This window comes from Amphiura filiformis, chromosome 9, assembly GCF_039555335.1.
Source record: "Amphiura filiformis chromosome 9, Afil_fr2py, whole genome shotgun sequence".
In the NCBI taxonomy this organism is placed as follows: domain Eukaryota; kingdom Metazoa; phylum Echinodermata; class Ophiuroidea; order Amphilepidida; family Amphiuridae; genus Amphiura; species Amphiura filiformis.
In genome coordinates this window covers 50,354,397-50,369,251 of record NC_092636.1, presented here as the reverse complement: position 1 = coordinate 50,369,251, position 14,855 = coordinate 50,354,397, and the positions used below count along the sequence as shown (strand labels likewise).

General features: G+C 37.1%; 1 protein-coding gene across 1 annotated transcript in view; it reads left to right on the top strand.

Moving 5' to 3' along the window:
- LOC140160127 (uncharacterized) overlaps nucleotides 1–14,855 on the top strand; it is a 75,723-nt gene that overhangs the window by 10,240 nt on the left and 50,628 nt on the right. The window contains exons 9-19 of the mRNA XM_072183405.1: nucleotides 1,017–1,275; nucleotides 2,527–2,676; nucleotides 3,184–3,362; nucleotides 3,855–3,934; nucleotides 5,181–5,372; nucleotides 6,309–6,494; nucleotides 7,755–7,916; nucleotides 10,742–10,966; nucleotides 11,682–11,944; nucleotides 12,768–12,958; nucleotides 13,494–13,544. Of these exons, the coding sequence (XP_072039506.1) occupies nucleotides 1,017–1,275; nucleotides 2,527–2,676; nucleotides 3,184–3,362; nucleotides 3,855–3,934; nucleotides 5,181–5,372; nucleotides 6,309–6,494; nucleotides 7,755–7,916; nucleotides 10,742–10,966; nucleotides 11,682–11,944; nucleotides 12,768–12,958; nucleotides 13,494–13,544 (1,938 nt within the window). The remainder of the gene's footprint in view (nucleotides 1–1,016; nucleotides 1,276–2,526; nucleotides 2,677–3,183; nucleotides 3,363–3,854; nucleotides 3,935–5,180; nucleotides 5,373–6,308; nucleotides 6,495–7,754; nucleotides 7,917–10,741; nucleotides 10,967–11,681; nucleotides 11,945–12,767; nucleotides 12,959–13,493; nucleotides 13,545–14,855) is intronic.

Below are 14,855 nucleotides of genomic sequence, written 5' to 3'. Positions count from 1 at the left end.
AAGTAAGTAAACTTTTTTAAATAAAGCAACTTTAATAGAAGTGATGCCCTGGCACTTCACCAAGATTTTTGAGGAGGGGGCTGATTTTGAAAACCAAAAAAGACCTTTCAGTGCACGGCCACCAAAAAAAGCAGCCTTTTTCATGTAACAAATGGATAAGATTGAAGTTGTTGTCCTATGGTAGACACTCTGAGTTCAACAACACAAAATGGCTGACTAGTTTGTCAAAAGTACTTTCTTGGTGGCCAGACAAATTGCCATTTTGGAAGTAGGGTGCAGAGACACTTCTTTCCCTGCATTGGCTACATAGGGATAGCTTCAGAACCCATCTGCATTCTGCAAGCTTCAAAAATAACCAGGCACTCAGGAGCCATTTACCCAGTGGTCATAACATTTTGGCTCCTGGTCTACACATCAAAATCATATGAACCAGACTCTACATTTTTTTTAATAGAGCCTGGTAGTTAAAGCAGGTTTTTTATTTAATGTATACAATTGAAATTTAAATGACTCTTAGCTCTTTAAAAATGGCTCCTGGTTCACTAGATAATCACAGGACCAGGAGCTGCTTTTTCCAAATGTGTGGCTCCTGGACCAGATCTGCTTATTTTGAGGCTTGGTTCAAGCATGGCTGTGGTCTTGATCTCAATCTGATACCAAGTTATTGCACCATGAACTCCATGACAAAAAACAAGTTCCATGTCATTAGGCTGCAATGTTAATGAGCTATTCTACTTGAAATCAATATGGAAGATATGACCTTAATCTTCCACACAAAATAGGTGACTGCAATTGAAATCTACATCCCCTGTGATTAAGGACATGTCTTCCATAGGGGGTGTATGGATTGCAACTGAAATAACCCAATGTAAGTCTCCTTATATACCAGTCTGCTGTTAAATTTTGCTTCTCTTCTTCTTCATCTTTTTTGTCTCATCATTGAATCTTTCCTTACTCAGCCTGTAAGAAGCCCACTCATTCTTGCCAGTTGTAAAAAAGTTTTTTTGTAATTTCAGAGTTAAAATCCAAAAAGAGTGCACGCAAATCCAAGACCCCCAGCACCTGGGATGATAGTGAATATGATGCAAGAAGCTATGTCAGTGATGAGATGGACCTTTCTTTGTCAAGACCATCTGGAAGTCCTGTGAGAGACAGGTTTGGTAGATCCTCTAGCCAGTTGTCAAAGGCAAGCTCTGTTACTTCACAGAAATCAGCTACTGAGCTGCTGGAAGAAGCTAAGGATATAGTCAGTCAGGATAGCATACCGCTACACAGGTAAGATTATTAGCTCAAAATTAAGAGTTCCTCAAAATAGTGTGCCTGTCCTTGTAGACAAAAGGCAGCCAATTCCAAAGCTGCACAATGCGATTAAAATAAAAGTCATGTGCGCTTCGGTTTTGCAACATTGAATTTTAAGTTTAAATGGATCGGAAGATAATCTAGTGGTGGGATGGTCCTGCCCATTCCCTTGGCTGAATTTAACATAATTATTGATATTAATATCATATTGACCCTCCCTACATCTGTAAGAAAACAAGAGATCACTTTTGTCTCTCCTGAGAGTAAGGGGAAGTAAGTCCAAATTGGTAAGCCTCTCCTTATAATCCTGATCAGGATAATGTAAAATGAATTTGGTAGCTCGTCTTTGAACACCTTCCAACATCTGGATGTTGTGTTTGGATGTACCGCTCCAAAGACAGCTACCATACTCAAGATCACTCCTGATCAGGGAACTATAAAGAGTTCTGGTAACTTTTACTGGGGCATTGAACCCTACTGTACGCATGATCATGCCCATCTTACGATTGCATTTTTTGACAACTCTATTAATATGGGTATCCCAGACAAGTTTAGCTGATATGTCGACACCCAAATTTTTGATGGTATCAATTTTACTAAGAGTTGTCCCATTCATATTGTAATCATAAAGGACGGGTTTCCTACATCTTGTCAAGGAAATGACCTGGCATTTGGAAGGGCGAAAATTAAGCTCCCAGGTATTACTCCAATTGACTAGAGCATTTAAGTCTGACTGAAGCTGCTCACAATCTGAAGGTTTTTTTACATTAATAAAACACTTAGCATTGTTGGCGAATAAAGCAATCTTAGGGCTCATATTGAAATACCCTACCACGTTTTCACACAGAAAGAAGGCAGGATTCCCCTCGCTAAGCGTGCGCCTTAGGAAAGCACGGTCAGGAAAGCGCACTCCTAATTTAAGTCAGTGAAGTGGCTAATTGCAGTGTTATAATCACACAGGATTTTAACAAAAGAAGGCTCGCACAGGAAAGCTGCAGGATGGGGCACGCCTTCCTGTGTAGGGGAATTTCGAAAAGAGCCCTTAGAATGTTGGGCAACACTGGGATATGAAATTCACAATCCCTGTGTAGGAGATTAAGGTCATGCCTTCCACAGGGGGTGTGTGGATTCCAACTGCAATAGCCCAATTTTGATATTTTCAAGTTTCTGCTTGAGTTTCCTCTGTTATTTCTGTCTATTGAATTATTTTGGTCATCATATTTTCAGGAGAAAAAGTGAAACTCATCCATCTGATAGGCGTCTTGTACGACGGATGTCCAGAACTAAGATAGACAAGCTGCAACCACTACCAGATGAGCCAAAGGATAGATCTGTAGATGATATTATTGCTTCACTCAAAGCAGCGAGAGAGGGAAAGTAAGTCATGTCTCATCTTAAAATAAAAATTCTGATAGTCTGCGACTTCTCCATGCACAGCGATCTTTGGCAAGTGTGGCTATCTGTTCTGCTTGAATCACATGTTGGATGTAGTTTACATAGGAGATGCATGGGCTTCCAGGTCACTCACATGATCCTCTGATAGTCAGCAACTGTACTAAGTCCCCATACAGTAGGCAAACTGTTGGTGGTGATCGCATACTCTATGTAAAAGAGATTTTGATTTTTAGTTTAACAATCACAGAAAATATTTTTATAGCACTTTTTTTCACCCACTTAACTTGTACACCATATCTTCAGTAGATGTGTTCATTTATATTGATAGCCGAAGTTGTGCACTCCTGATTTAGAGACTCATGGATACCCATAAGGTGAACAACCATGATCAGCAGCCAAGGATATTTCCAAGCAACAAAATAAGTAAATACAATCATTAAAAATATACTTTCTTCTGTGCTGTACAAATTAAATGTGTTATTTTTTCAGGGGCTTTCAATCAGAAGCAGATATCAAGATTCAGGAGATTATGCGCCGTGTGGTATCACGTTCAACTGATGTCCTTGGTGAAGGTGCAGCTGACTCACAACAACAAGAAGAAATTGAAGAAACTACACAAGATGAAGAGAAAGAAGAAAGTGAACCTGAAGAGGCACCAGCAAATGAAGGTAAATTCCCCGAACGCTTTTTGAAATAAATCGAGAAAATATTTACGAAATGTAAAAATTTAAAATGGTATGGTATTATTTGTTTTACACATCTATACCAATTTATAGCATCACATATTGTGGTTGGCCACAATGATCCATTATGTAAAAAGGAGGCTGTTATAAAAGTTGCACCTGAGTCCATGATGGGAGCCAACTTTCCTTAACAAACACAAGAATAGGCATGGTCTTCTGTATTGTTTGAGAGTTGATTCTTATGGACTCAAATTTGATGATATTTTTGCCAAGTGAATTAATCTGCCAAATGTTTGGATATAAACATTATGTAGCCAGAGGTTTCCTGTGATATAAAATCTTAATTTTTTGAGAAAAGAGGAGGGATGAGGCTGTGGATCACGAAATGCCCCTTTAAAAGTATTGTTAATCTACATTTTTAGAATCCAGAATTCATGTTTAAAAATTTCACCTGTAATTAATCTGATTTCCTCACAGATGAACTACCTGATATTATGATAGAAAGTGCAACAGAAGGAACTACTTCAGTGTTACCAACAGAAACCACAACTCCTCAGGTGAGTCATGCAAACATTATTGTCATGAATTGGTTCAAAACTTTGCAAGTTTTTGTTTGCTGCCAGCTTAACTTGAAGTATCTCTGAAATAAGCTTGTTGTCCATCTGTCACTCATCAAATATCCCAATTATGTAGTCTACTTGTATGGTTCTGTTTTAATGGGCTATTCCAATTAAAAATCCATACAACCCCGGTCGAAGACTTGACCTAAATCTTCAATACAGATTGTGTAAAATTTAAAATGGGGTTACATGAATGGGTGATTCCATGTGAAATCTGCATCCCCTGTGTGGGAATTTAATACCATGTCTACCATAGGGGGAGTATGGATTTCAACTGGAATAGCCCAATTGGCTCTCTGTTGCAACTGATATACAGACAGCAAGGTAATGAAGGTTTTCACCAATGTATATCCTGAACAAAGGCAAATATGTGACACGATCTGGTCCAGGGGGTGGGCAAAGAAGGCATTTTCGAAAATTGAGTTACTGTAATTAATACATTATACATACAATAGGCTATCATTTACTGAAAACACCAAAGGTCCAGCATACTTGGTTCTTAAGTTCTGAAGTTTTTTGATGCCTATTTTCTTAAGTATTTTATTCTTTTTTACTCCATATTTTTACCTTTATCTCAGTTTCAAATTTGCCGCCTTTGGCCCCCCATGGACCAGATCGTGTCACATATATACTGCATCTTTTAGCTCGGATTTAAGACCTCAATCGTTGAAATTGGTCAAGAAATAAAGACACAGTGATCAAAAATCCCAAGGAAGATGCAAATTACTCCATTACCCCATTGATTTGTACACAAAATGTTCTTGAACAAGAGAACCAGCATTGTGCTTTACATTTATTATAATATTAAAATGTAACTTCTGATTTTGTTCCTTCCTTGCGTTGGCACACTTTGCTTGTCTTTTGGTATATCTCTGCCCCCAGATGTTTAGTACAAGTGTGCCAAATATTTTTCCAGGATCATACTACGTATGATGAGAACCTGACAAAAAAATGCTTTCTTCGGGGTTCCATTGCATATGACAAACCTCTGAATTTGTGTTGTAAAAGTGATGTGTGAAGAAATACAACCATTTTTAGCATTATTTTATCAGAGCAAGGATAGGTGCTGCTCATCTTGTTTGAGATGCCCAAGGGTGTATTTGGCTGATATAAAATCAAACAGGGAAAAAAATGTGTTGTTTGAAATTATTACATAAATCAATTTTTGTTTTTTAATCTCCAGGATCTAACCTCCAAGGCCCCATCAAGAGATGAGGAAGTAGGTAAAACACCTACTGGAGACAGTATAGGCACACCAGTAGCAGCAGAAGGGGTTGTGTCTAAGCCATCTGTAGAGTTCCAGGAAGAAGTTGTCATTGTTGGAGATGATGAGAGTGAAGATCTGGAAGAGATTGATCTTGAGCAAGCCTGGCAGGTAAGTGATTGACACAGGGCAAAGTGACAGGCAGAGTGGTCACCATGGTTGTGTGGCTACACTCCCGTGTGAAAAGGTTGGAACAGTTTGTTTATTTCACGCATCCCTGCTCCCCTTATTCAGTGTTGAATGCTGAAAAATAGTAACAAGTGGTTGCGCTCAATGCTTGCTCCAACATTGTTTTCAGGGGGAGGGGGAGTAAGAAACGAATCATGTATTTTCAGCCTCATGTTCAATTCTCAGGAATTTGAGCCTCATGTTCAATTCTCAGGAATTTGAGCCTCATGTTCAATTCTCAGGAATTTGATCTTTCAAACATCATTTGTCCCAACAATTTTTGCACAATATTGTAGGTCTGACTAGTTGTGGGTGTTTTGAATTGGTGCAGATATGTTGTTTTAGCCTAATTTGGATTTAAAAAAAAGGTAGAAATTTCAAGTTGACATTTGAGGTCAAAAGCATGTCAACAGTGGTAGACATTGATATGAAATTTCCCTTTGCTCCCACTTGCTCTCAAAGAAGGGACAATTCCAGTTGAAATCCATACAACCCCCTATGGAAGACATTACCTTGATCTCTCACACATGGTGTGTGGATTTTAAATGGGGTCACCAATTCAGGTGACCTTGTTTGTAATCTTATTCCCTGTGTGGAAAATTAAGGTAATGTCTTCCATAGGGGGTGTATGGATTTCAACTGGAATAGCACATTATAAAATAAACAGTGGTTTTGAGGATATTGTCCCCAGATTGGGCACACTGTCCCCTTTAGGGTGTTAACATAGCAACCAGGTTGGCAATATAATTAAAGGGACACATAGCTTCTTGTATTTACATTTCAAAGTGTTTAGATCTAGGGACATGGTTGTTTCTGATTTAAGAAAGGTTTGTCAGAAAAAGTTAGCACTAACAATGTTTTGTGCTTATTTTGATACAGGACCTTCATGCTCCTATAGATGTGAGATATGAAGAGATCATGAATATTGAAGGTGAATCCCAGTCGTTGGTATCGAGACAAGAATATGATCCAGTCAGTAAACAGGTGTCTGGCAAACCAACCGTCCAGAGCTCATCTGTGTCATTCTTATCAGCATGGGCACCGCAAGAACTCAGGAAAACTGAAGTAAGCTAAGAAACATGGGTGATGTTAACAGATTTTCTGCTAGGACTCAATTTTGGTAAAAAGTTAGTCCTGGTTCACCTAAATTTAGTGGGTACCAGGCCCTACTGTGGGCTTCCCTGGATTCATTTTATTTTCATTTCTTAGGGAATTTTAAAATACTGCGATTTGAGAAATAACATGAAACACCATCGCCGGCTTCGCTGAAATTCTACATGGTGGTCATGCTGGAGATCAGATAATTTACACCTGTAAACTTAAACAAGGAAAAATACTGCCATATTATGACCCCTGAAGGCAAATAACAAGAAACACAAAATATTAGAGAGTTGGCACTGCATTTTGTTGAAAGAACATGGAAATAGCCAATAATTTGAGTGAAAACAAGCGTGATTTTTTTTCACAGCTCCATCAAGTATTTTCTACTTCGTACATCATGACAGGCATTGTTTCGGAATAAAATTTATCGTCTGGGACTGTTTATTTTTGTCATTCACAAGCGATGTGAGGCGAGTCACAGTGTATAGACCATTCCTATTATTGGCATCTTCCTGCCATTGATGGGGTAAACATTAGTATCACATAATATAGGGTAGCAAGAAGGGTCAAGAAGGGTATCATGTGATTATTTTGTTATCATTTTATAATTAAGTGATACCCTTCTTGACCACACTTTCATTGCTTTATAATACAGTAAGCAAAAGAATGAAGGTACCAGTTATGTTCACCCCTGTTATACCCTAAACAAAGACGATACATAATCATAATTGAAACCAGCAGCCAATACCTGCATCTTTTAGCTTGAATTTAAGACCTCATTTGTTGAAATAGTTGAAGAAATAAAGACACAACAATTCAAAAACCCAAGGAAGATGTAAATTCAAAAGTTGCTCCACTGCATGTCCTATTGATATGTACCCAAATCATTCTCAAACAAGAGAACTTGCGCTGACATTAAAACTGCATTGTGCTTTCATTGATTAGAACACAAAAGTGCAACTTTTGATTTCATTTCTTCCTTTGGTTTTAGATCACTGTTTCTTTAATTCTCAACAAATATCAACAAATAAGGTATTAAATCAGAGCTAAAAATACAGATATTGGCTGCTTGTTTTAATTTTGACATATCTGTCTTTGTTTAGGATATACAAAATTGTAAAATTATGATATAATAACTACCTGAAATTGAAGGCAGTACAGTTTTCCCATGATTTTCCATTTCTCTAATTTTATTCACAAGTTTGCAATTTTATTAAATTTCAGAAAGTTGATGGCGAGGAAGTGAAGACCCGTCCCAGCATTCATCATTTCTGTACTGTGCCAGTAGAAGTGGCTCTACCCAATGGACTTCAGCAAGTCAGTCGCATGTATCACACTCCTAGCAAATATGGCGTCTTAAAGGGATTGCTGGCACCACCACAAGCAGTAAGCAACCACTAACAATGTTAAAAACCTTCATGTATTAAATTGCCATTAGTTAGTAGTTAGTAGTAATATGATTATATAGATGTCTTGGGTTTGTCACTAGTATTTTTGCCATGCTTCTGAACTCACACTCAGATTGCATATCATTGGGACCCATATACAATTTGGAATAATTTAAACCAATCAGTGGTGTATTGGGGACATTGACTTGAGCTAATGTTTATGTTGTCATACAGTGTAAAATATAGGGGAGGTACACAATAAGATTCATATAAGTTGAATGTTTGATACGAGAATTTTCCCTTAAACTGACATTCAGCGGTCCATCAATCGCAATCTGCACTATTCCCCATACATGTAATTTCTTGCACATTTAGAATATTTACTAATGTAGTAAATAACCCCTACAATTTATAAAACACTGCATTTTCAAGAGAGACAATAATTCTTTATGCCCAATTATAAGGAATTCCCCATACAAATTCATTAGGGATGTGATCTCAAAGACTGATGTAACTTGTCAATTTTCTTAATAGTATTTCACTGATTTATCAACCATTTGAAGATGGGTGACCTGATCAACAGCCTCATGCCCTCCACTTTTTCCTATCAAAATAGAGATTTTGGCATTGGAGGAAATCTCATATTTTTCTCATAATCCTGGTGAAATTTTAGGCCTGAAATATATTCTGTTTCAATGTTAGGAACTAAAAAGTGATAGCTTCATCCCCAATTGTGGTATACCACACATACCATTCTATGGGCCATTGTGAAATATGTTTTTATTTCTAATATGAAAATGGCTAAGTGCAATTATTTACCTCAAACCTTGGGAATTTGATTATTTTGGTACAGGCCTTAAATGTGAGGTACAAAACACAATACAAAAACAAATTGACCACCTACCTTTAAGCAGGAATTTACAGATTTGTTTTTGTCCTCAATGGATCTCTGAAATTCCCTTGAACTAAAAAGAATATTCAAATGTGCATGAAGTTTTTAAGTTGAATTAAGGGGGTACTACACCCATTGATTTTTTTTGCATTTTTTTGCATTTTGTGAAGAAATTACAAAACAAAATTGGACAAAGTGGTATGCAAAATGAAGGGGCAAATCTTCTCGTTTTATTGGTGGCATCCGTATCAATGTAGCTTACATGCTTTTGAAGATAGAAGCCAAAAGGAGGTACATCACTGATGATTTAAATTCACTTCATTTTGGAAAGCTTACTGTCAACGGATTTCGTTAAAATTTTGGATATGTGTTGCTAACACATTAGGGAAATAATGTTGATATGTAAAATGGGAATAAGTGGTCCCTGATTTCTTTTATGAATTCATGAACTTGGTGCTCTACAACTATCAAAAAACGAACCGGTTAAAATGCTTCTATTTTCAATGTCGAGCTATATTTTGTATTTTGAACTTGCGACACTATGTCACTGAAACTTAATTAAGCCATAGGTAACAGGTTACCAAAACCACACTACAGCAATGTTGAAAAAGATTGTATTTTTGTCACCTATACCACCATATTAGGTAGTTTTCCGTAAGCTTCATTTTTTGTGATTTTGGTAACTATTTTATATTTATTTGCCCAATCCAACTCAACTAGGCAATCTAAATTGTACTCACCATTTACATCCCAAGGTATTTTAGTATATCCACCTCACACATTTCCATTATATATCCAGTAACAGACAAAATATCAAAATTGATGCCTCATTATGACATGTATGATATCCACAGACTATCACATGTATTTAAAATGGATGCCTGAATTTGACCTGAACCAATTGACCTATAACCTGACCTTTGATGACCTTATAGCCTTTTTTAATCTCTTTTCCTAACAACATATTATAGAAGATACATCAATGGTGTAGTATTGAATTGTCTATGTGGAAGAGATTAGGCCTATTTAATTTATTCAGTGTTATAATCAGTGAGTACATTTCTATAGATAGTATAACAAAGGATTTAATGTATTCTATTCATGTATTCTACTTGGACATGTTCAATAGAATAAATTAAATGGTTTGTTATGAAACACACATCTCAGTTACCAGGATACAGTAAACAAAAAAATATATAGGGCTAAAATGATTTTCTAAAATGGTTTAAAACCACTTTGTATGTAGAGATATTTTATAAGTTCAGGACATGAGATGATGAACATATTTATATAGTTCATAAATTTGCAACAAAAAAAAGAAGATGGGTACTGATGAAAATCAGGGTATTAAATCGCCTTAACACTAAAGCTGGTTTCATACTTTCTGCCGCTTGCCGCTGAGCGGCATGACGCTTCATCATGCCGCTTGTACTTTTCTGCAAGCGGAGCGCACACCGCTAAGCGGCAGCGGCATGACTCTGAAAGCTACTCTTGCCGCTCAGCACCGCTCCAAAATCGTATTTTGTTCTCATACGTCGAGCGGCACCGCTCCGAGTTGACTTGAATTCAACTCCCAGCGGTGCTGCCGCCGCGGCAAGCGGTGGAGTGATCGATATATCGGCTTGCCGCTGGTCACCGCTAAGCGTTTTTAGTGAGATTGCGCGGTGAAGTAAAATCATCTTCAGAGCGGCAAAGCGGCAAGCGGCAGGAAAGTATGAAACCAGCATTAAATGTCTGTTTCTCATCTCTCATGATTCTCCCATCCTCTTCTCCACCAAGCAATATATACTGGAGTAAACATGAAACACTTTAAATATTTTGGGAGTGGGATAACTATCAAATTGTGTAGGTGTCAAAAATGTTTGCACTTTATTGTAGTTCATCCTGCATTTACACAGACTGATGTTTTACAATGATGATCTGTTTTGCAGGGTACTTCAATCAGTTCTGCATCATCACATTCTTCCTTGAGTAACAGGGCATCACCAAAGCCACCTGCTGAAAAGCAACAGAGTGAAGAACCTATCCTGATGGATCAACATCAGCGCTTGAGATCTGCTGCAGCTCGTAGGATACTACTGGAAGCCGAGGAGTCTGAGACTAACATTGATGATTTAGAGACATTGGCTACATGGGAACGTAGAGCACAGGAAGTGGTATGTACTTGACAGGGACACTAGTTGAATGTATGTGATAGAGATGTGTGGCCACATAGGTCTCAATTCAGCAATTCTTGAGTTATGGATTAGTTTGGTTTGTGCCTGACAAGTGATAAGGGATGGCTTCCAAACCCAGTTGCTGGTTTACTGATAGCACCCTGGCACAACTGGCAATTGGACCTGGATTTTAAAAATACAAAAATTGGTTCCTAAATATTTATCTAGTTTTTCAAAATTAATAAAAACATTTTTTCGCTTTTTTTTTTCTTTGTTATGTTGCCCAAAAAAATATGTGTCAAAAAACAACAACATTTGTTTGGGATTTTCTCCAAAACCCAAATTTCTACCCAAATTTGACCTCACAGATAGATTCACCAAGTTTTTGCCATTTTAAATATGCATACTTATATACTTTAGACCAATAGTTTAGCAGATATGAGGCCCAAAAGTCTCCATAATTCCAGGGTTAAGACCAACCTTAATACATCTATACTCAACAACTTTAACGTTCTGAGCAATTTTAATGGGTTGAGCAAGTGAGAGGCACTTTAAGGTAGGGTATATTGTACAGAACTTAAGTGCAGCTACAATGTAGATACCATACACAGGGATTATATATTTGTCACATACTAACATTAATAAAAACAAGCCACTGATTGCCCAAATTGAATTTGTTGAATCTAAATTCCTTCATTTTTTCATTATTTTTCAGTTTGATGAAGACACTGTAGAAGTTGTAGGTCAATCTGTTCCCATTCGACAAGATGTGTCACATCTGTACTGGAATCCAGCACCACCCAAGATGGATCTACCATCATCATACATACAGAATACTCTCTTTCCAGAATTCCATGGTACAGGTGTGGGGCTAGATAATGACCGCTTGACATCAGCTGGGGATGACACAAGTGATAGGGATAGTGTGGCTACTGCTTGGGATGAGGGCGATTTAGAGGATAGACTGACGAGAGATAGGTAAGTATTAACATTAGTTTATTCTGGGGACATAGTCTTAATCTTACACAAATGGAGTGTGTATTTCAAATTGGGTTACCTGAATGAGTGACTCTATTTGAAGTATGCACATCCAATGTGAAAGATTAATGTCATGTCTTGCATAGTTGAATTTCAACTGGAATAGCCATTTTTTGTCAAGTTGATGATGTTGATAAAGACCATAGTTGCCATACAGTATGACCTCTTATTATTTGAACCTCTTTTATGTAGATCTCTCTTGTTATCCAGCCATGTGATCTAAACAACATATATTTAATGCTTTGACACCTTAATTTATGCTCTGAAGTATTTTGGACATATCTATGTTGCAAACAGCATTCAGATACTATCTTTCAGCGTTGTTACCCCATATTTAGTCCCAATCGGTGTCTCAATTTAATTGCTTCAAACATTCAATGCATAATTACACATAATTTGCTTATAAGATTGTTGGACTGTAATTATGTCCATTAAGTTCCTGACCATTGACCAATCAAAACTTGAGGTATCATTTTAATTTACATTTAGTGCTTTATATGAAAATGCAAAAATCTTAATTGACAAAATTTATGACATGTGCCTCATTTACTCGCATTGGGTCACATATAAGTTGCCCTTGCAATGTTTAGGCTTTTGCTTTATTGGCATGGGTACACAAACTTTTATAATGAGATCTACATGAACAGATATGAAGGTAAAAAAATACTTTAATTCAAGCTGACCTTGTGTTTATTTGCTTGGTTATGTATGGTAGAAATAACATAAGAAATGTTATATAATTAGTGTCTTTATACTTGCCCAGAATCTTGGCTCGCCAGTATGCATCCTCCGAAGACCTTACACACTTCAGTCAAGCCAAGAAGAATGTATCAACAGCAGTGCCAGCAGCTCAACCTGAAGAGTCAGCTCCAGAGGGGGATGGACAGGAAGATGAAGAGATAGCATCATTGGAAAGAGGAACTGAGAGTAGAATAAGTCAGACTACATCATCAGGTTAGTATAGGATTCATGTTTGATTTCACCAGTGTTATTGTTTGTGACTTGGTAGGAGTACATCAAATCATTTGTTTGGGCAAGAAGATGATCAAATAAATTTGGGGATTATAATAGTGCACTATGCCATCCTATAGGCTTCTGCACACTTTACAGATTTTTAATGACTACTTTGGCCCAAGACACACCTTATGAACCTTTAAAAAACATTAAGGGCTGCAGCTCAATATAGGTGCAGTCTCCTAATCTACTCCCCGAGTAACATACGGGAGGTTCAGCAAAGAGGTTGATAGCTATCTGTGCACAAACATGTCAGCAGTCTCTTCAAGTTGATAATGCCTACATAGATATGCCTTGTCATTAAAACAAAAAAAGAAGGCCCTTTTGGCAATAACTCCCCTGTTTTTTAATGTTCCATTACATAAAAAAGTTGTGCTTTGTAATTCTCCAACTTTTGTGTGTGTTCATTAAGTAATTTATACAAAATTAAGAACTTTATTTGTATTCTTCAATTCTTACTCAATATGTATAACAGTTTCAGAATCAGACGCAATGTCTGATGATAATGCTAGTGATTTCTATCAAGGTATGTTTTGTAACTCCATTCATAAGCTCTTGCCTTGCTTCATAAGGGTTGCTAAAGAAGGAGTGTTTATACTTCGCAGTATTTTTCAGTGCATTGTTGCAAAAAAGGTGAAAAAAAAAACCCAGAAAATTGTAGCAAAGTTTTTCAGAATGTATTAAATGTTAGTTCCTATAGAATCCAAACTGGCAAGACAGTGTAACGCTGCTGTATAATTACAGCGACAGCAGAGTTGGATCCTATTTAAATCTTTCTCCCATCTAGACATTGGTTGCGGGATATTCAAAGTCAAAGAAATGTCATATTTTACTCAGTACAATGCACTGAAAAATGAAGCAATATGAACACACCTTGAGTGATATCCATAGCTACCACCATCAGTCTACCATCACCATGGATCATATCATGGGTTTGTCAAGCAGTTATTTCATTGCTTAAGATGCAGTTATATGTGTCTATAAATGCTTTTACTTCAGTTTCTAGCAGAGAAGAATAGCAGTTGTTTACTGCTTTGAGAATGTGCACAGTGTAAACACGGAAGTGGGATTCTGATTGGCTGATTCAATCGTCTGACAATCAAACAAACTGTTAATGTGATTGATCGATTACCCGTAAAACATTGGTCAGGGAAAAATGACGCTCTTGAAGGGAACGCAAAGCTCCATGTATGTCCCTCATTAACAGGGCGCTCACATCAATCAAAGCAAAAGACTGCCGTTCTTCTCTGAAACTGAGTCTAGCTTAACTATTTTGGGAAACCCCTGATGAATACCCCCCATGTATTAAGAAAGCCCACCGGTGTTCAACAGGTATTAGATGAATAACCCCCTATGTATCACCAGATTCCCTTATGGGTTATTCTTTTCATTTCTTTTTTGTTATACACTGTTTACCAACAACTATAACCATGTAACTATACCCTACAAAAAGAAAACCCACCAGTGTTCAACTGGTATTAGAAGAATAAACCCCAATATAATCACCAGATTCCTTTTTGGGTAATTCATTTCTTTACATACTATATGGTAACCCATGTTTTAGAGAATAGCCCCTGTGGAATGTATTTGTTAACGGCTCAAAGTACACACGAGGGCTACATTTTATAGAATCAATTCAAAATATATAGTCCTTTTAAGCAAAAATCAAGAGTAGATAAGAAACTCAAGTGTTGATGATGGCACAAAAACAAAATTTTGAGTGCTACTGTATACTTACCATAACCATGTTCTACAAAAGTCCACTAGTGTTCAACTGGTTTTAGATAAATAAATCCCAATGTATTAACTACCGGATTCCTTAATGGGTTATCATTTT